Raw genomic sequence first — 20,055 nt, forward strand, 5'->3', positions numbered from 1 at the left:
ATGATTCCTTCATGTGTGAAGAATTTTTGGTAGCTGTGAAAGTGAAGTATAAAGAAAGCTGAGATTAGAGTCAGGAGATTTGGGTATGACTTCTTTTTTATTATATTGTTTAAGGAGTTTTTAATACTCTAAGTTTCAGCATAGACATCTGAAATATGGAGGCAGTTAGTATAGTTCTATAAGGATTTTGTGAGAATTACAATAGCACAAAAGTCCATTATAAGAATAAGGCATTATAAAAATTAATTGATGCAAGATTATTTATAAGTACTTGGAGTCAGAATTAATACTAACCAGAAAAGCATTCCTACTTTTCTATGTGTGGGACCCAATTCCAACCACTACAGGTATAGGAATTTGATCAGTTTACTTAAATTTTTGTGCCTTAGTTTCCTTTTATAAACTTTTAATTTATTGATTGAGTTTTAGATTTATTGAAAGGTAGAGTGACAGAGAGAGGGAGAGGGAGAGGGAGAGGGAGAGAGAGAGAGAGAGAGAGATCTCACCTTCACTGATTCACTCTCCAAATGCCCATAAGAGCCAAGGCTGGGCCAAGTCAAAGCCAGAAACCAGCAACTCCATCCAGGTCTCCCACATGGGTGGCAGGATCCTAAGTACCTGGGCCATCATCTGCCTACTCTCAAGCATGTTAACTGGAACCTGGATTGGATGCTGAGATGGAACTTGATCCCGGACACCAGCTGTGGATATAGGCATCTAAAGTGGCAGATAAGCCCTCTAAGCCACAATGCCTTAGTTTTCCAGTGTAAAATGGAAAGTAAGACTACTTGTCTGATGGAGCTGTAGTAATAACTAAAAGAATTAGTGTACATAAAGCATGCAATATCTAGACATATTTTTCAATATAACTCAATTTTTATATATGTTCCTTAACTATGAACTTTAAATAAAGGCATCCCAACAAGCCCCTACCATCCTAAGGCAGTTTCCTTCAGCAACATTCTGGACTGCTCTATGCTATACACCTCTCTTTTTCATTTTTATTTTTTAAAATATTTATTTATTTATTTGAAAATTAGAGTTACACAGAGAGATGAAAGGCAGAGAGAGAGAGAAAGAGAGATCTTCCATCCAATGGTTCACTCCCCAGTTGGCCGGGGCTGTGCCGATCTGAAGCCAGGAGCCAGGAGCTAGGAGCTTCTTCCGGGTCTCCCAAGTGGGTGCAGGGGCCTAAGGACTTGGACTATCTTCTACTGCTTTCTCAGGCCATAGCAGAGAGCTGGATCGGAAGAGGAGCAGCCGGGACTCGAATCAGCACTCATATGGGATGCTGGCGCGTCAGGCCAGGGTGTTAACCCACTGTGCCACAGTGCCGGCCCCATACACCTCTCTTTTTTAAGGAAATATTAAAAATGGTATCAAATTGCTATTATTGTGATTACTATAGCTATAGTCATAATTTTTATTGTTTTAGAGATATCTGTATCATTGTTAAATCTTCACAAGGTAATTTACCTCATAAAAACTTTTTTTCTATACTGATATAAAACTAAGGTTTCTTAAAAAATTATCTCCCACAACTTTTCACTGGTTATTAACCATGGAAAAGCACATGAGAAACCTACATAATAGATTTTCAAGTATTTGAAACTGGGTATGATGTCTTTGCTTCTCCAAACAAAATTACCATGGTGCTTTTACGGAAGAAGTGTTGGAATTATTGTTCCTGGAGTCAGAACTGGGTTGGAATCATAGCTCAGTCTTTTTGCAGATGTATGATCAAGCTATTAAATCACTTTCTGCCTGAGTTTCCTCTCCTAATTAGCAAGATTTTTCTGAGACCTGGTTAAGAAAAAGATTGTTGAACCTAAATTTTGTCATAGTACTTTGCAAATGTGTAGTCAATATTGAACTATTATTTGTATTAAATCATTTCCACATGGGATGTCTTGCCACTTATCCAATTTATAATCTTTCTTTCAACGTACGTAGTTTATTAATGCTACTTTTAAGATGCATTTGGAGACAATTAAGAAACAATTAATTATTTATTAAATTATTTTAAACTTTTATTTAAGGTATAGAAATTTCATATATATGGGCTTAGGAACACAGTGATTCTTCCCACCCTACCCTCCCTCTCACCCATGCTCTGACCCTCTTCCCTTCTCTCTCCCCTTCCCACTCCTAATTTTTACAAAGATCTATTTTCAGTTTACATTCATAAGTTTAACACTATGCTCAGCAATATGTTGATCAAATAGCGGGAAATAAAAAAAGACTGTTCCTGAAAGTAGAAACAAGGGCTGTAAACAATCACTGAATTTCAAAATGTCAATTGCACTCTTACACGTTACACGTTAGGTACTCTATTAGTTGCCAGAGATCAGGGGAAACATAGGGTAGCTGTCTTTTGGGAACTGGCTTATTTCACTAAGTATAATAGTTATTAACTTCTTAAATAAAGATGCTCATTGTTCATATCTACATAGTACTTGAAACATTTATATAACTGAGTGAAGGTGTTAGGATGTAACCACATGAAAAAACTTAAACATGTAAGCAATAGGAAAATAAAGATAGTCCTTAACATGAAGCATTGAGATCAGGAGTAGTGTCCATTCTCTAGAAAGCAGACTTAAAAAGGGGATATAGTATTTTGCATGGTAAATGTGTTTATCTTTAATTGCTCCCTCAGAGCTACCAATGACTGAATCACAAGAAATGCTCAGGAGGTAGTATTAAATATATCTACTTTTCTAAGCGTGAACAACATTTTTCAGCACTAAAATTTCTATCTCCTTCATGTTTCATACTTTACATTTCTCTGCCAAGAACTATCCTATTTCCATTCATTTCAAATGGACTTATCTATAGCTCATGGAACATAGTTGTAGTAAATGATACAAAATTTTTGGCAATTTCCAATATCTGGATTCTCTTAGAGTTAGTATCTGTTGATAATCTTTTCTCTTGAGAATGGATATATTTCTTGTGTGTTCTTGTTACTTGTTGAATAATTTCAGATTTTAATCTGGACATGTTTCGTGTTATGTTATTAGACCTTGGATCCTGTTAAAATTATTGGGAGAAAATTGATTTTATTTACAAGTGTGTGCGAGTGTGTGTGTATGTGTGTGTCTGTGTCTGTTTGTGTTTACTTTAACAAACTGTCATTTCCAATGTCAATTCAACTCCCAAAGCCTGCACTATGTTTGTCCTTCAAATGTGCCACTCAGATGTTAGTAGAAGACCTATTTGATACTTTGAATTTCAGTTCATTGCTCAAAAGCTTTGTGATATGCCTTTGGGTCCATTGCACATGTACAATTGAGCAGTGAGCCTGGCTTTGTTCCCTTCCACAACTCTCTCGTTAGTCTACAGACATATACACACTCTCAAAATACACAGTTGTGTACAAACACACCATTCCATGCATAAATTCTTTCTCCAAAAACTGAAACATTTTCTCCAAATTTTCATTTATCTTACAGCTGTCACATAATTCCTAAATGGGTCCTACTGTTGAGGCATAGTTGGAATTTTAAAAGCATAGAAATAAAATAGAGATTCTCTCACACTCTTTGATGACAGAAGCACCTTCTGTCAGATTCCCTTGAGAAAAATATGTGTTAATTATAATATGCACAAAAGATAGATTTTTATATCCTTATCCAGCTTGGTCAAAATCAAATTTCCAGAATCTAGTTAAGTTTGCATTGTCCTTGTGTTTTTATATAGATCTGTCCCTACATCAGAAGGCTGACTGTTGATTGCTAAAATATGAAACCAACACATCCAACAGATGGCTCCTCAGTTTGATGTAAGGCCTCACATTACGGAACCTTGTGCTCTATTTTGAAGTCCAAGATTCTGACAAAAATGAGGAATGCCTCGATGGTGGCCGAGTTTATCCTGCTGGGCATCCCCCACACAGAGGGTCTGGAGACCATGCTGCTTATCCTGTTTTTGTCCTTCTATGTCTTCACCCTTCTGGGGAACTTGCTCATCCTACTAGCAATTGTTTCCTCCACTCGGCTTCACACTCCTATGTACTTCTTCCTGTGCAAACTGTCTGTATGCGATATATTTTTCCCTTCTGTGAGTTCCCCCAAGATGCTGTTCTACCTCTCAGGGAACAGCCGCACCATCTCCTATGCAGGCTGCGTGTCCCAGCTCTTCTTCTACCATTTCCTGGGCTGCACCGAGTGTTTCCTGTACACAGTGATGGCCTACGACCGCTTTGTTGCCATATGTTACCCTCTGCGATACACGATCATCATGAGTCACAGAGTGTGTGCCATCCTGGCCACTGGGACCTCATTGTTTGGCTGTGTTCAGGCCACCTTTCTAACCACTCTCACCTTCCAATTGCCCTACTGTGGCCCCAATGATGTGGACTATTACTTCTGTGATATCCCAGTGATGCTGAAGCTGGCTTGTGCAGATACCTCATCCCTGGAGATGGTGGGGTTCATCAGCGTGGGCCTCATGCCCCTCAGCTGCTTCCTTCTCATCCTCACCTCCTACAGCTGCATTGTTTGCTCAATTCTTCGAATTCGATCTAAAGAGGGCCGACGCCGTGCCTTCTCCACCTGCAGTGCCCACCTCACCGCCATCCTTCTCTCCTTCATGCCAGTGGTCCTTATCTACCTGCAACCCACTCCTAATCCCTGGCTTAATGCAACTGTTCAGATACTGAATAACCTGGTTACTCCCATGCTGAACCCTTTGATCTATAGCTTAAGAAACAAGGAAGTAAAGTATTCTCTGAGAAAGGTGCTACAGGAGGCGGCATCCTTTTCTGACAAGTGATGGAGAGAGGATCAGTACTTAACACATTAATATGCCATTTCGCTTACAAAAGATGTTTCCTTTTTGCAATAGAGAGCACAGATATTACCACTGCCTCCTTTGACAGTGAGGAAGGTAAGACTTAAAGACATAAATTACAATCACATAACTAATAAATACTTGCACACAAGAATGATTATTTCTCCCCAGTTGTGGAAATACACTGAACTGTCTCTTCAATTTCCTTATGTATATTCCTACTCTTACATTCTCTCTTTTGTTTCTTTCTCCTTAGTGTTTCACTTCCTAATCTTCACTGGCAGTATTGTGGAATTCTCCCCTCAAATGTCTGCATTGAATGTCCTCATTTGATGGCATACAATTACTTAAAAGAGTGAAAGAGGTTCAATCAAATGGCTTCAGGTTGTATCCTGTGACTTCTGAAACACAAGGAAGTTATGTAAACAAAAATGATTTATGCAAGGAAGCTAAGATCTCTGATGAATGAATCAGAGGTGCTAGTGTTCTATGTCACCTACAAAAGGTGTCTATTGGTCTTGGACCTGGAAGGAAGTCTAGCTGGATACTGTGGCAACAGAAAAAGAGAGAGAGAGAAAGGTAGAATGTGGAGAAAGTGGATATGTAGAATACGTGAAGAGGTGACTTACTCTGTTTTTATTCTTTCAATATTAGAAAATTTTGTTTGGCTTTGTGATCTCTAGTACAGCCAAGTGTCACGGTAAAGTCAAAGCTACTATTTCACAGTTTTGTGAGTTCTGCTCACAGAAAGACTTTGACTTTAGTTTCTTATCTTTTATATTCCTTTGTCTTTTCCACTTGAGTTTGCTATAAGAAGAGTGTCATTATAATCTAGACCACAATTTGATGGGAAAAAACACAGAGTAAGAAGGGAATGATGAGAAACAAGGGAATGATGAGAAGGATGGAGATTAGGAAGAAAAGGTGAAGACAGGAAGAAAAACGGCTGATGAGAAGAGCATGATGGGGAGAAAAAGACATGGTGGGGAAGGAAAGAGTGGTAGGAAGAAAGGGTGCAGACAGGGAGGGAAGGGGCAGGGTCAGAATAAGTGTCCCCTCACTTGGTTCTTTGCAGAATCAGAGTTCAGTCAGGGGATCTGCCAGACTGAACCAATGACAATATTTTGTCTGAGTCTCGGGTCGGACTAGTGAGCCGATGCAAACTTCTGAAGAGAACACTGCTTCCTACTCTCTTCTCTTAAGCTCTGTTCCTTTTATTCTCTCCGTTTACATTCTCTTTTAGCCAGACAGCCGCATTCCTAACACTCAAGACCCACGTCAAATATAATGTTCTTTGTGAAAACTTCTGATTTCAAGCAGTCAGGTTCTCACTTCTCTATCCTTTGAATAAGACTTGACAAAGCCTCTATTCCACTGTGGTAGGATATGTTTTGGCAAAGCATTTTCCAAAAGCAAAAATTAGGTAGACTCAAGAAGGGTAAGGACAAAAAAGACCCAACTGGGACTGAAAGTAGAGAACTGACAGTTCCTTTATTTATGAGCTGAAGGTCTGGATCCCAGATGCTTTGTTGTTGTTGCAGTTGATGAAGCAGAACCTCAGTCTCCTTGTATCTTTCAGTTCATTTGTACCTTTTAAAAATCTTCAGAATTTTGAGAGCCTGTTTTTCTTGTAACCATTCATGTGAAACTACACTGATAGTCACAATATTTGTCATTTAATGGGTATTTGTGAAATAGAGAAAACATGTGGAAGGTGTTTGGTACAAGCTGATAAGTCAACTCTTGGGAGTCTCACATCCTATGTAAGAGTGACTGTTTCAGTCCTGGGTATTCAGCTTCTGATCCAGCTTCCTGTTAACAAACACCCTGAGAGGCAGCAGATGATAGCTGAAGTACTTGTGTCCCTGCCACCCACATGGGAGACTCAGATGAAGTTCTGGGCTACTACACGTGGCCTGCTCCAGCCCTGAATGTTGTGCACATTTGGGGAGTAAACCACTGGATGGAAGATCTTTCTCCATCTCTCCCTCTCTGCTATCAAAATAAATTGAAAATAAATAAATGAAAAATTTAAATAGAGAAAATGTGGTTTTAGTCATGTTCTTTATTCATTCAACAAAAACTTTTGGACACAGCTCTGACAGGTAAAATGCAGTAAAGAGAAGTAGGCAGGGAAGTAGAGCAACAGCATAAATCAATCAGTAATAGGCACATTCTAAAGACCCTGAGCCTATCAAGCTCCTCTGTCTAATCCTTCTCCAACCATACTGTCAAAACACCCACCCTCCATCACACCTTTTCCACTTGTCTTGCCATACATTTTTTTTGTTTGTTTTTAATACTTCTCATTAGTGGGAAATTTATTACGTATGTCTAATTATTTGTGGCTTGTGTCTAGAACACATTTGCCCCAAGACAGGAGTTTCTCTTGTCTTATTCCTGTACCTATAGAACCTGAAGTGATAGTTTTTTGTTTTTGGAAAGCACCAAAAGATGTAAATTTCTGTAATTACATTCTTGTCTTCTTTCTTATGACAAAAGCAACTTCCCATTATCCTCTTCTTTGCAGATAGGATCACTCTGTACTGTATACCTAGACTTAAGTGTTTATCTTCATTTTCAGCTCCAACTCTTTACGAACTAGAATTCTTTCTTCTGTACCAGAACTTCAAGAGACTACACTCCCAACACTTGTCTCCAGACTCCATTAGTTGGCATTATCTTCACTCTCTTCCTTGGCATGAAGTCTTAATTAATTAACTCTTGGAGCCAAACTCTTGTAACCATAAAGCCATCTGTCTTCTCAGACATTCATTTCAACCCATCATCCATCAATATCATTGCTCATCTACCTATTTGAAATCTCCTTAGTGCTCACTCCTAACACTATTTAAAATATTTACTCCAAACTAGTAGATCACTCTTATCTTCTTACTGATTTTACCTATCTACAGTCCTTATTTTGTTATAAACAGAGTAGTTAACAGAATTTGTTAAATGAGGCATGTTAAACTCTAAAGGTAATAGGTAAAATAAAGTAATGGTATGGTTATTACTATTAGAGCCAATTCTATAGAGGACAGGGACAAAATAAATCCCATTATTTAGTTTCTGAAAATGTAGCAAAAGTTCTCCCTCAGACTTTCATATACACTTTCTTTTTTTTTAACTTTTATTTAATGAATATAAATTTCCAATGTACAGCTTATGGACCACAATGGCTTTCCCCACCCCCAAACTTCCCTCCCACCCGCAACCCTCCCCTTTCCCGCTCTCTCTCCCCTTCCATTCACATCAAGATTCATTTTCAATTCTCTTTATATACAGAAGATCAGTTTAGCATTTATTAAGTAAAGATTTCAACAGTTTGCCCCCATATAGAAACACAAAGTGAAGAATACTGTTTGAGTACTAACCCCTACATAACCAAAAAGTGTATTTTAATCCAAATTTCTTCAGATGTGGCAGCTGAATTCCATGTTAAGTAATGTCCCCCAAAATCTTATGTCAATGGAACTATAATTAAAGATGGAACCTTTCGCATTCAAATTCAAGCTTTTCTTCTTAGAAATTCACTGATTATATCTGAAACACTAATGAATATATCAAATGAAACTGAAGCCAGAATAAAGGACATAAATCTTCTCACCAATTTCTTATTTATGTAATTCTATGAAGTCAACCTTTTTATCTTGGAGGCAGAGCCACAGACAGAGGGAGATACATAGAGAGGGGTCTTCCATTTGCTGGTTCACTACTCCAATGACCATTTCGGCTGGAGCTGGGCTGATCCAAAGGCAGGATCCAGGAGGGGCCCAAGGACTTGGTCCATCTTTCACTGTTTTCCCAGGCCATTAGCAGAGAGCTGGATCAGAAGTGGAGTATCTGGACTCAAAAAAGTGCTCATATGGGATGCTGCTGCTGCAGCTGGAGGCTTAAAACACTATATCAGAGAGCCGGCCCTAAAGTCAAGCTTCTTAAGAGTTCTGAAGTGAATAGGCAATATCAAAATAAAATTATATAAATTATATGTTATGTAAGTCAGTGTCTTAGGTGATGAACTTATGAAAGGTATATATGTATATATAAATAGAGAGATAGATAGTTGGATAGATATATATGATTTTGCAGTTATAAAATTTTAAATAAAAGAGGAATTGATTAAATACTCTAACAATCAATGTTAAGCACTCTAATGTTTTTCTCATCTAACTATTCTATGGAGTGATAATTATTATCTTAAAAATCAGTATACCAAAATATAGGAAAGTTAAATTTTAAAAAATCAAAATTAACATGTGTAAAGCCAATTGTCATATACATATATGTCCACAAATATTTAGCATATTCTCTACTGCTCTTTACAACATAGAAATTCTTATATAATATAAAACAAGAAGCAGTACTTCACAATTTATTAAGTAACACCAACATTACCTTAAAATAAGCACTAGACAAGCACTAGGCTAGAATGCTGGAGGAATATAAAATTAAAGGCTAATATCTCCCATGAAAAATATGTATAATAAGTCATAATAAAATTTTAATTGAATCCCTCAATAACTTAAAAAGCTAATATGTCATTAGAAACTCAGGATTATACATGAAATAATATTTATGATTCAAAAGTCAGTGATATAATTCATCATATAAACTAGATAAATGGCCGGCGCCATGGCTCAATAGGCTAATCCTCCACCTGTGGTGCCGGCACACCGGGTTCTAGTCCTGGTCAGGGCACTGGATTCTGTCCCTGTCGCTCCTCTTCCTGTCCAGCTCTCTGCTGTGGCCAGGGAAGTTCAGTGGAGGATGGCCCAAGTTCTTGGACCCTGCATCTGCATGGGAGACCAGGAAAAGCACCTGGCTCCTGGCTTCGGATCAGTGTGGTGCCTGGCCGCAGCATGCCGGTCACAGCGGCCATTGGGGGGTGAACCAACAGAAAAATGAAGACCTTCCTCTCTGTCTCTCTCTCTCACTGTCCACTCTGCCTGTCCAAAAAAAAAAAATAAATAAATAAACTAGATGAACAAGAATAATTCAGGTAGTCTTCTGACAAGAAAGCATTCCATAAAAGTCAATCAGGGTGCCAGCACTGTGGTGCAGCAGTGGCATCCCATGTCGGTGCCAGTTCAAGTCCTGGCAGCTTCAATTCCAATCCAGCTCTCTGCTATGGCCTGGGAAAGTAGTAGAAGTTGGCCCAAGTCTTTGGGCCCCTGCACCTGCATGGAGAACCAGAAGAAACTCCTAGCTTCTGGCTTCAGATTGGTGCAGCTCCGGCTGCTGCGGCCAAATGGGGAATGAACCAGCAGGTAGAAGACCTTACTCTCTCTCTCTCTCTCAGCCTCTCCTTCTTTCTCTGTGTAACTCTGATTTTCAAACAAATAAGTCTTTAAAAAAACTCAATCAGCATACATCTTCATCAAACACTTTCCGGAGGGGCCGGCACTGTGATGTAGTGGGTAAAGTGACAGCCTGCAGTGCCAGCATCCCATATGGGCACTGGTTCAAGACCTGGCTGCCCCACTTCTGATCCAGCTCCCTGCTATGGCCTGGGAGGGCAGTGGAAGATGGCCCAAGTGCATGGGCCCCTGCACCCATGTGAGAGACCCGGAAGAAGCTCCTGGCTCCTGGTTTCTGATCAGCATAGCTCTGACCATTGCAGTCATCTGGGGAGTGAACTAGCAGATGGAAGACCTCTTTCTCTCTTTCTCTTTCACTCTGCCTTTCCTTCTCTCTCTGTGTAACTGTGACTTTCAAGTAAAATAAATAAATCTTAAAAACAAAAAAAAAACCTTCTGGAAATTTAAAATAGAGTAGCCCTTCCTCAACCTGTAGAAAGTCATTTTGCAAGGTCAATGGCTAGCATCATGTCTAGTGGCCAAACACTGAGTATTTCTTCTGTCAACATTTGATTTTTTCATCTCTCAGTTCTGTTTTACCTACCTCCCCCCCTTTTTTTTTAGGATTTTAGAAAATGAAGCCAAAGATTTAAAATATTTCCTCTTTGCCTTCAGGCTACTTGGTAAGAGTTGACAATGGAGGAATACAGAATGAAACTGAAAAAGGAAGAAGTTTTGTTGTCCTGATTAATATTTGACACTCTTGCCAAGATCATACAGAGCATTCTTTTCTTTCTTTTTTTTTAATTTCCATTATTTGCCTTCTCATAGCTTCTCCTTCACCATTTTCCCACCATTTACTTTCTTCAGCACTTAACTGAAGAAGTGGTGTAATAGTCAGGAGTCCCAGAAAACAAGCCTGCAACCTGCAGATGGGTTCCCAAAAGGCAGATGATCTAGCAAGATGGATGCCCAGTGTTTGTCTCATTCACCCATCCTGAAGTGACCCAAACCCAAGATGGACCTGAAATTGTGCCAGATTCATGTATAGGGTGACATCTGTGGCACTTGGTTCCATAGTGCCTAGAATCTACCAACTTCCTCAAGATCCTAGTCAGTTCTGAGGTTCATCCCCTCCCCATGGGTAGCCCCACTGGCATCCTGAAAAGCATAGTTTCAGCGAGAGGAGACACCTCAGTCATTTCCCATGCTCTGATGAGTCAAGGCAATGATCTTTCTATAGAGATCTGGATCTAAGCCCACAAAGAAGAAGGGCTATTCTGAGTGTTCCAGATCAACCAAGGTATAGTATGGATACCTAAGCCTTTTACTCTTAATGCTCTTTAGAATTCTCTCCACTTCCAGAAATAAATTTCTGCTACTCTAATGTTTATTTTGGGGGCTGGTGCTTTGGCATAGCACATAAAGCCACTGGCTGCAGTGTTGGTATCAGATATGGGCGCTGGTTCGAGTCCTGGCTGCTCCATTTCCGATCCAGCTCTCTGCTATGGCCTGGGAAAGCAGCAGAAGATGGCCCAAGTCCTTGGGCCCCTGCACCCAAGAGGGAGATCCAGAGGAAACTTTCAGCTCCTGCCCTTGGCCTAGCCCAACACTGGCTGTTGCAGCCATTTTGGGAAATGAAGTAGTATATGGAAGATCTCTGTATCTATCTGGTCCATCCCTGGCTTTTGAGGCTTTCTGAGGAATGAACCAGAGGATGGAAAAATCTTTCTCTCTCTTTGTGTGTGTGTGAGTGTGTGTGTGTGTCTTTCACTCTCTCTAGCTCTGACTTTCAAATAATTGAGCAAATCTAAAGAATGAGAAAAAAAGAAAGAGAAAGAGAAAGGGAGAAAGGAAGGAAGAAAGGAAGGAAGGAAGGAAGAGAAAGGAAGAAAGGAAGAAAGGAAGAAAGAAAGAAAGAAAGAAAGAAAGAAAGGGAGGGAGGGAGGAAGGAAGGAAGGAAGGAAGGAAGAATCTTTAACAAGAAAGAGAAATGAACAGGCAACTCACAATAATTTAGATTGACAAAAAGCCATATATGTTATTTTTTATTTTTATTTTTTTTACAGGCAGAGTGGATAGTGAGAGAGAGAGAGACAGAGAGAAAGGTCTTCCTTTACTGTTGGTTCACCCTCCAATGGCCGCTGCAGCCGGCGCATCGCGCTGATCCCAAGCCAGGAGCCAGGTGCTTCTCCTGGTCTCCCTTGCGGGTGCAGGGCCCAAGCACTTGGGCCATCCTCCACTGCCTTCCCGGGCCATAGCAGAGAGCTGGCCTGGAAGAGGGGCAACTGGGATAGAATCCGGCACCCCAACCGGGACTAGAACCCGGTGTGCCGGCACCACAAGGCGGAGGATTAGCCTGTTAAGCCACGACGCCGGCCCATATATGTTATCTTTAATTAAAGCCAGAAAATTATATGGATGTAGATGTTCTGTATACATGTGATATGATGAGAAGGTGCCGTGGGAACACAGGCCACACATTTTGAAACTACAGAAAGAAAACACATCACTTATTCGTTTTCTTTACATATAATCTTTTAAAATGTGAAGACTGGTTGAAAATAAAACAAAGTGCTCCTGTGTATGGAGAGGGAGTGAGTTTGAACATCCTTATGGAAAATTCTAAAATGCTAAGGAATATAATTTATTATTTTTTAATTTTTGTAAAGCAGGATAATTTTGCACATGATGTTAAAAATTTGATGATAACCATAGAAGCATAATTAATTTCGCCAACACTCAAAGGACAAAGTTTGATGTTTGTTTTAAATACCTCAGGGATCTCTGGATTTCTGGGATAATGCCAGCAGATGTGTAATTTGTAATTGCCTCCTCCTTATACTCCAGCCCCTGAGATGATGGCCCCTAAAGAGAACATTTGCTTATAATCATTTTGTATAATCTAAACAGGTATAAATAAAAATTCCCCTTAACAGTTGAACAGTAGTGGTCACTGAGATTACTTTTTCATGCTCTGTTTACGTCTCTTAAACTGCTATTGTTCAAAGATATCCCTTGAATTCTCATACAGAATCAGCTCCACTATTTTGCCTGAGTGTGAAAGATGCTGGGCTGTTAGTGTTTGAGGATAAAAGTATCTTGTGAGTGACTGTGTGTGTGTGTGCACATGCATGCAATGTAGAAAACTAAAGTTCTAACCCAACAGCGTTTTCCTTGATGATAATATTCAGGTAAGTCACAAATTCCTACCTAGATTTGATAAAATACTGTAGTTGTAATCTAACGTTGAAAGGTGGTTAAACATTTTTAATAGCTATGCTGATGGAGCTGGTGTTTTATACCCACTGGGTGAGACACATCAAGCTAACAGGGTCTGCTCCATGACAGACCCGTTATGGGCACACTTGTTATGTGGACAGACCAATTAGTCTTCCTTTTCCTCTGTCTCTGACCTCAGACTCTTGTCTCTCTTCCCATGGAAAGGCCATTCACAATCACAACTCTCGTTTGTACTGAACTTGTCAGTTTATAGACCATTCTCAGTTGCACTGATTAGCATATTAGTGCAATATTTGATCAGGTCAGAAATTCCTTTTATTGAAAGAATACTAACATTGGCCTACTTACACAACACCGCTAAGTAAATAATTAGCTAATATATGAAGAAAGACTCGAGCTCCTGGAATAAGCATGTGTCCTAGCAGTTAAATTGCCTGTGTCACACATTGGATTGTCTGGCGTCAAATAATGGCCCTGGCTCCTGACTCAGGCCCTGGGAGCAGAAGTGATGACTCATGTAACTAATTTCCTGAAACCTATGTGGGAAACTCGGATTGAACTCCTAGATCTCAGCTTCCATTATTCTGGGCATTTGGGAAATAAACTTGTGGATGGGATAGTCCCACCTTCCCATCCATCCATCCATCCATCCATATTCACATAAATGTCTCAAGCTCTTCTCTCCTAGCCCACATCAAAAACTGCTATGTTTAGGGGCAAAAATTATGCCCTTCTTGAATCAGGTATTTAGTTTCATGGTTAATATGTACATAAATCATATTACAGTGCCTGAGTTAAGTCCTAAATGCACATCCTGAGAGGGAGCAGATGATGGCTCAAATGATTGGATATTTGTCTCCCATGTGGGAAAACTGGATTGCATTCCTTGCTCCTGGTTTCAGGCTGGCCCAACCTCAGTTGATGAGTATTTAGAAAGTGAAGCAGCAGATAATAGCTCTGTCTTTCTCTATCTATCTATCTATCTATCTCTCTATCTATGTTTATTTATATATATACATGTATACATAAATACTGATATATAAAAATATATATATAAATATCTTTAATTTTTTAAAGTTATGCCCTCCTCTACTTTATGCTTTTCAAACAATGAATTCAGAATTGTTCTCAAACCCACCTTGAAAATGAAAGGAAGAAACTCCTGATGTTATCTCTGACATTTTTATCCCAGATAATCAACTTTCTGCCTGCTCCTTTCTCCCCTGGCTATAATTATGGAATAAAAAATCTATTCCAGTTTTTAATTAAATCAAATGTTTCTAATAAAATACACTAATAATTCTTTATTGAGGATTAAAAATCTCGGTCCTCAAACCAATTTCTTCAAACACCCATATTTTTGAGAGACACTGTTCCTCAGGGTTCATACAGTACTTGGAGATGTAATAAGAATCATTTTATCTAATACCTTGCCCTACAAAGAAAGGTTAAGTCAATTTTAATGACACAGTCGACACAAGAATATTTTTCATAAGGGAATCAAGTTGGAAATGTGAACTGAATTAAATCTGGTGCTTATTATTTAAATTTTTCTGAAAAAACAGATATGTGAAGCATGTGAATACAATCACAAGAAAAGCAAAAGAATTGAAAGGAAAAATAAGACGTTTTTATGTATCTCTGGATGTGTTGCTTTATTGGAATATTATGGAAAAATAGAATTGAGAAGTGGGCAGGAGTCAATGTGTAGACAGAATTTGAAGAAAGGGAGGAAAGAGAATAGATGCAAGGTCTCCACTAGATCCTAGGTTGTGCACTAGATGCTTCTGATTCATATGACAGATGCACAGATGGACTACTGCCTTGGATATATGGTAATAAAGAAATGAAAAGGAATAAAAAAATAGAATGGAAGGAAATTTTTAAAATACTAACACAATTTCTGATAATAACAGTAAAAATGACAATACCTAAAATTTTTGACAATTTTTCATGTTAAGTCTTTGCACACATCACACTTGATTGACCTCATCAGACCTCCTGGCTCTAAAGAAGTCCACGTAGTGAATACCTAGAAAACCATTTCCCTGTCATGCCTTTTCCCTGACTTGCAGAGTCATGCATTGAGTTTCCTACTCAACATACCCACTTGGTAATGATATAGGCATCAAACTATGTATGTGTAAAACAAAACAAATGGAAAAATCCCCAACCTACCCTCATAATACCATTGATGCTTCTCAAGCCAATATCTTAGGTCCCAAAATTCCTATTCTCATACACCCATATCCAACAAGTATCATCCATCCCAAATTAATCTGATTCATTTTTGATATTACTGTCATTGACAGAATGGCAAAAGCCATCATTTCTCAGCTGTCACACTTTGCCTCCTCTGTGGCTTCTTGAATGCACTCCTAGGTGACTATTTAATGAATATTCTTACAGAACAGTGAGCCTGGTTGAACCTTTACACTCCACTTTCTGCAAACTCTCTGAAGCTGTCCCATCACACCTGGAGTAACAATCCCACTTTCTGGATGGGCCAGCATCTGGCACCTGGTTCTACCGAAAACCTTCACCTGTATAATTCCCTCCCTTGCTCTGTCTGCTGCAGCCATCTTGGTCTCTTGGAATGCTGCTCAAATGTGCCAAGCGTGCTTTGTGTCACAGACTTTAAACTTGGTGCTCCTTCTGTCTGAAACCATCTTTCAACCTGGTACTTCCACGGCTCCCTCTCTCACTTCAATCAGAACTCACCTCAGTGGTCACCCCCTAAGCAGTCCTCCTCCCACTGCCATTGCTAATTATCAATCACTTCCTTTCACATTATTTCCTTGTAGATTTTCTCACTATTTGATTCTAAATTCCACATGCATCTGTTAGTTTATTGATGTCACCTGTTAGAATATAGCTTTTATGAGACTGTCTCATAAAATTTATGAATTTGTCTCTATGATACTGTATTCTCAGCAACAGAAGGCTGACTTCCAATAAAGTCCTGGATAAATAAGGGCATATGGGAGGAATTATTCATCTTACATTAGCGAAGTTACTGGAGTTTATACAGTAGTAAGTCCTTCAGGTTAACACAGCTAGAAAGTATCCATGCCTGAAAATGAAACCACTTTGATTTGACATCAAGTCTGAACTGTTTATCACCTCACAATGACCAGTAAAAAAAAAAGAAAAGAAAAACCGCAAATATAAGAAATTACATTATATATGTCCTTAAAGGATTAAAATGTCTTTAGGGGAAGGGAAGAAGTCAAAGCAAATGAGGTCATGTGGAATGAGAAGTTACCTGGGTAAAGACATTTTAAATAGTTAGACACAAGTTGGACTATTGGGAGAAATGAGTGTAGACATAAGAATAAGGGAAAATTTATAGAAAAAAAAGTGGGACTTCTGTAAAATATGTGTAATCCTGGTTTGATCCAACAAAGAAGAGTTGCATTTAGGAAATGTTATAGGTAAGACTACTAGATAATATCCAAGGAACCTAGAAACAAAATATTATTCATGATAGGCCTTCTGTGAACTTGCTACAATATTTCACTGACCTCCTCATCCACTTAGTATTGGTATATTCTATCTTGAACAAGAAGCCTGTTTTCTTATGAACTTTCTTACTGTCTGCAAAGAGAGAATGTTTTATTTTACAGCTTGCTCCATAAATAAAAAGCTAAAAGGAAGGGTTGCATACTCAGTTGTATTGTGTTGTTGCTGTTCAAATGGGTATATGTAGATTTGAGGCTCATTTATTTTCACATGAAGAAATGGGTGTGTGTATATACATGAATATCTTCCTCTTCTGTTTATTTTCCACCTTAACGTTATTGAAGAGATAATATACTCTTTCTTAGACACAAGATATGTTTTCAGTGTTTATAAAAGTATATAAAAACTACTCTAATTTATCTAACAAGAATAAAATATAGAGGTAATGATATTGAAGTGACAGTAAGAGTAGCATAATATTTACAGCTATGCAGAAGTTACTATTCAATGTTCAGGTTCAAAAAAAATGTTGATGTTTAGGGGACATTGATCTTTTAATTAAACAGACAAATTTAAGAGTTGTATTTCTATATCTTAATGGATGCCCTAAAAATATGCACATAAACATTTTTAAGATAGTGGAAATTATCTTGCTTTGAGATTTGTAACTCAGATAAAGTATTTTCTTAACCCTTTCTGTATCTCAGTCTTAATATAGAATACAAAAAAAAAAAAAACCCACACAACGTATAAGAATGCAACTGATATTTTAAGATTTGATTCTTGTTTTTATTGCTTATCTATACTCCTGTGGTGCAATGGTCTTTCTAATTTTTACTTCTGTAACATTATGGCAAGTGGTGCATTAAGTCTATAATTATAAAGTAAATTGAAATTATGCTATTGCAAAAATCAAAGGGAAAAAGGAAAGGATGGGGGAGAAGGAGGAAGGGATGCATGGTTATCTTCTCAGAATTATATCTATAAATACATGAAATCTGTTCTCTTTGTATTGAGATTAAAAACAAAAAAGGGAATAGTGAATATATCATCGTCATGGCATCACATGAGATGTAATGAGGCCGTAAATGTAATGTTCTTAACATTGTTCATGGAAACTGATAGGGGCTCAATAATGGTTGCACCTTGTTCTGTTGTTGGTTTTCCTTCTCCTCAGATTCTTTCAGTACATGACAATGACTCCCCTTTCTGGTATTCCATTCTTTCTACCACCTAGAGCACAGCTTTATTCCTCTCAAAGCAAACTCAAAACCAATAACGGAGAGGAGTGGAAGGACCAAAGCTGGGGAGACAAAAGCTCCTGTGATTGAAGTCAAGAGCCAAATCAATTCCTTGAAGGTGCTGAGGTCAGCAGAAGCTGAAGGGACATCAGTGAGGAAGTGTTCAAGTTCCAAGTCAGAGGAGAACAGTGTTCAGATAGAAAACCAAAGAAGAAGATAGCAGCTCTGTAAGATCCTCTTTGAAGGTTATCAAATAAGAAGAGTTATTTTTCTTTTATGGTAAAAATCTAAAGCTTGATCTATTGGAAACAAAATAATTTTCACTTCTAAACTCCATGAGAGTTATAAACACTGAACCCAAAATAATTAACACCATCTTGATAAAGATTCAATCGAAAGTATATTTGAGTCACTTGGTTTATGATTCAAACTCTGGATCAGTTGGAAATTATTTCATTCAGCACTCTCAAGCCACCAGTTCCTATCGGATGACAATGTTTTTCTAACGGGAACTTCTCCAGATGATTTGAACTATCACAACTGGGAGATGAATGGATGCAGGAAATCATTCTTCAGTAGCCTATTTTATCCTTGAGGGGTTGACAGATGAGCCAGGGCTCCAGCTCCCTCTCTTACTACTCTTTCTACTGATTTACATGGTCTCCATTGTGGGAAACTTGGGCTTGGTCTTTTTAATCAGGATCAGTTCACAGCTGCACACTCCTATGTACTATTTTCTCAGTAACTTGTCCTTCATAGATCTCTGTTATTCGTCTGTCATAATTCCCAAGATGTTAATGAACTTTGTGTCAGAGAAGAATTCCTTGTCTTTTCCTGAGTGCATGGCCCAGCTGTTTTTCTTTTGCTTCTTTGGCATTGATGACTCCTACATGCTGACAGCCATGGCATATGATCGTTATGTTGCCATCTGTAAGCCCTTGCTCTACAATGTCACCATGTCCCCCCGTATCTGTTTTCTACTGGTCACCAGCGTGTATACAATGGGAGCTTTGGGGGCTTTTGTCCATACCAGCTATATATCTAGCCGTTCCTTCTGTGGGACTAATGTCATCCATCACTACTTTTGTGACATCCTTCCTCTTCTGAATATATCTTGCTCAAGAGACAACACTAAGGAGCTTTTAGTGATGATTCTGGTTGGATTTAACGTGTTGGCATGTGTGTTACCCATCTTCACCTCTTACACCTTCATCCTTTCCAGCATTCTGCAAATTCATTCAGCCGAAGGTAGGTCCAAAGCCTTCAGTACCTGCAGCTCCCATCTTGCAGCTGTTGGGGTCTTCTATGGCTCCATCATCTTCATGTATTTTAAACCATCTACCAGCGACACAATCCAGGAGAAGGTGGCCTCTGTATTTTACACCACAGTGATTCCCATGATTAACCCCCTTATCTACAGCCTTAGGAATAAGGATGTCAAGGAAGCTCTACAGAAATTTCTCAGTAGTAGAATATTTTCTGAGTCTGTGTAAAAAATGACACTTTCAATAGTTAGCACTTTTAAAGACAGAATTTATCTTTCATTGCTGTTTGCACGAGCAGCTAGTTTCAAATCAATTCCATATTAAATTACGATGTTTAAATGGTTTATTTTTGGTAACCTCCACTTCTTCACTGAGGGCCTTACTCTCAACCTAGAGCACTTTCATTCTCCTCAGAATACTCTTATATCCACTAGAGAAAGATTAAATATATCACTTTATATCATAACATATCGTATCAAACTACATCTAACCATGAGGAAGAAAACAGATAAATAGGGTATATATCCAAATACACGAAATCATTGCATCAAAGATATGCCTACTTTTCCATGTTTATTGCAGCACTTTTCACAGTAACCAATACATAGAATCAACAAAGGTGTCCATCATCAGTTGAGTAGATAAAGATAATGTGATAAATATACAAATCTGAATATTGGTCAGCAATAAAAAGAATAAAATCTTATCATTTGCAGCAAAGTGGATGGGACTAGAGGGCACCCTGTTGAA

At 38.6% G+C, this 20,055-nt stretch overlaps 2 protein-coding genes across 2 annotated transcripts; both read left to right on the forward strand.

Annotated features, from left to right (window-relative positions):
* The first annotated feature begins 3,843 nt into the window (after positions 1-3,843).
* Positions 3,844-4,776, forward strand: LOC133763946 (olfactory receptor 10D1B-like). The gene has a single exon (XM_062197627.1). The coding sequence runs from the start codon at positions 3,844-3,846 to the stop codon at positions 4,774-4,776; it is 933 nt and encodes a 310-aa protein (XP_062053611.1).
* Positions 4,777-18,591: 13,815 nt separating this feature from the next.
* On the forward strand, positions 18,592-19,533 carry LOC133764738 (olfactory receptor 8D2-like). Its single transcript, XM_062198424.1, has one exon. The coding sequence runs from the start codon at positions 18,592-18,594 to the stop codon at positions 19,531-19,533; it is 942 nt and encodes a 313-aa protein (XP_062054408.1).
* Positions 19,534-20,055: the final 522 nt, after the last annotated feature.

Source organism: Lepus europaeus, chromosome 7 (genome assembly GCF_033115175.1).
Source record: "Lepus europaeus isolate LE1 chromosome 7, mLepTim1.pri, whole genome shotgun sequence".
Lineage (NCBI taxonomy): Eukaryota > Metazoa > Chordata > Mammalia > Lagomorpha > Leporidae > Lepus > Lepus europaeus.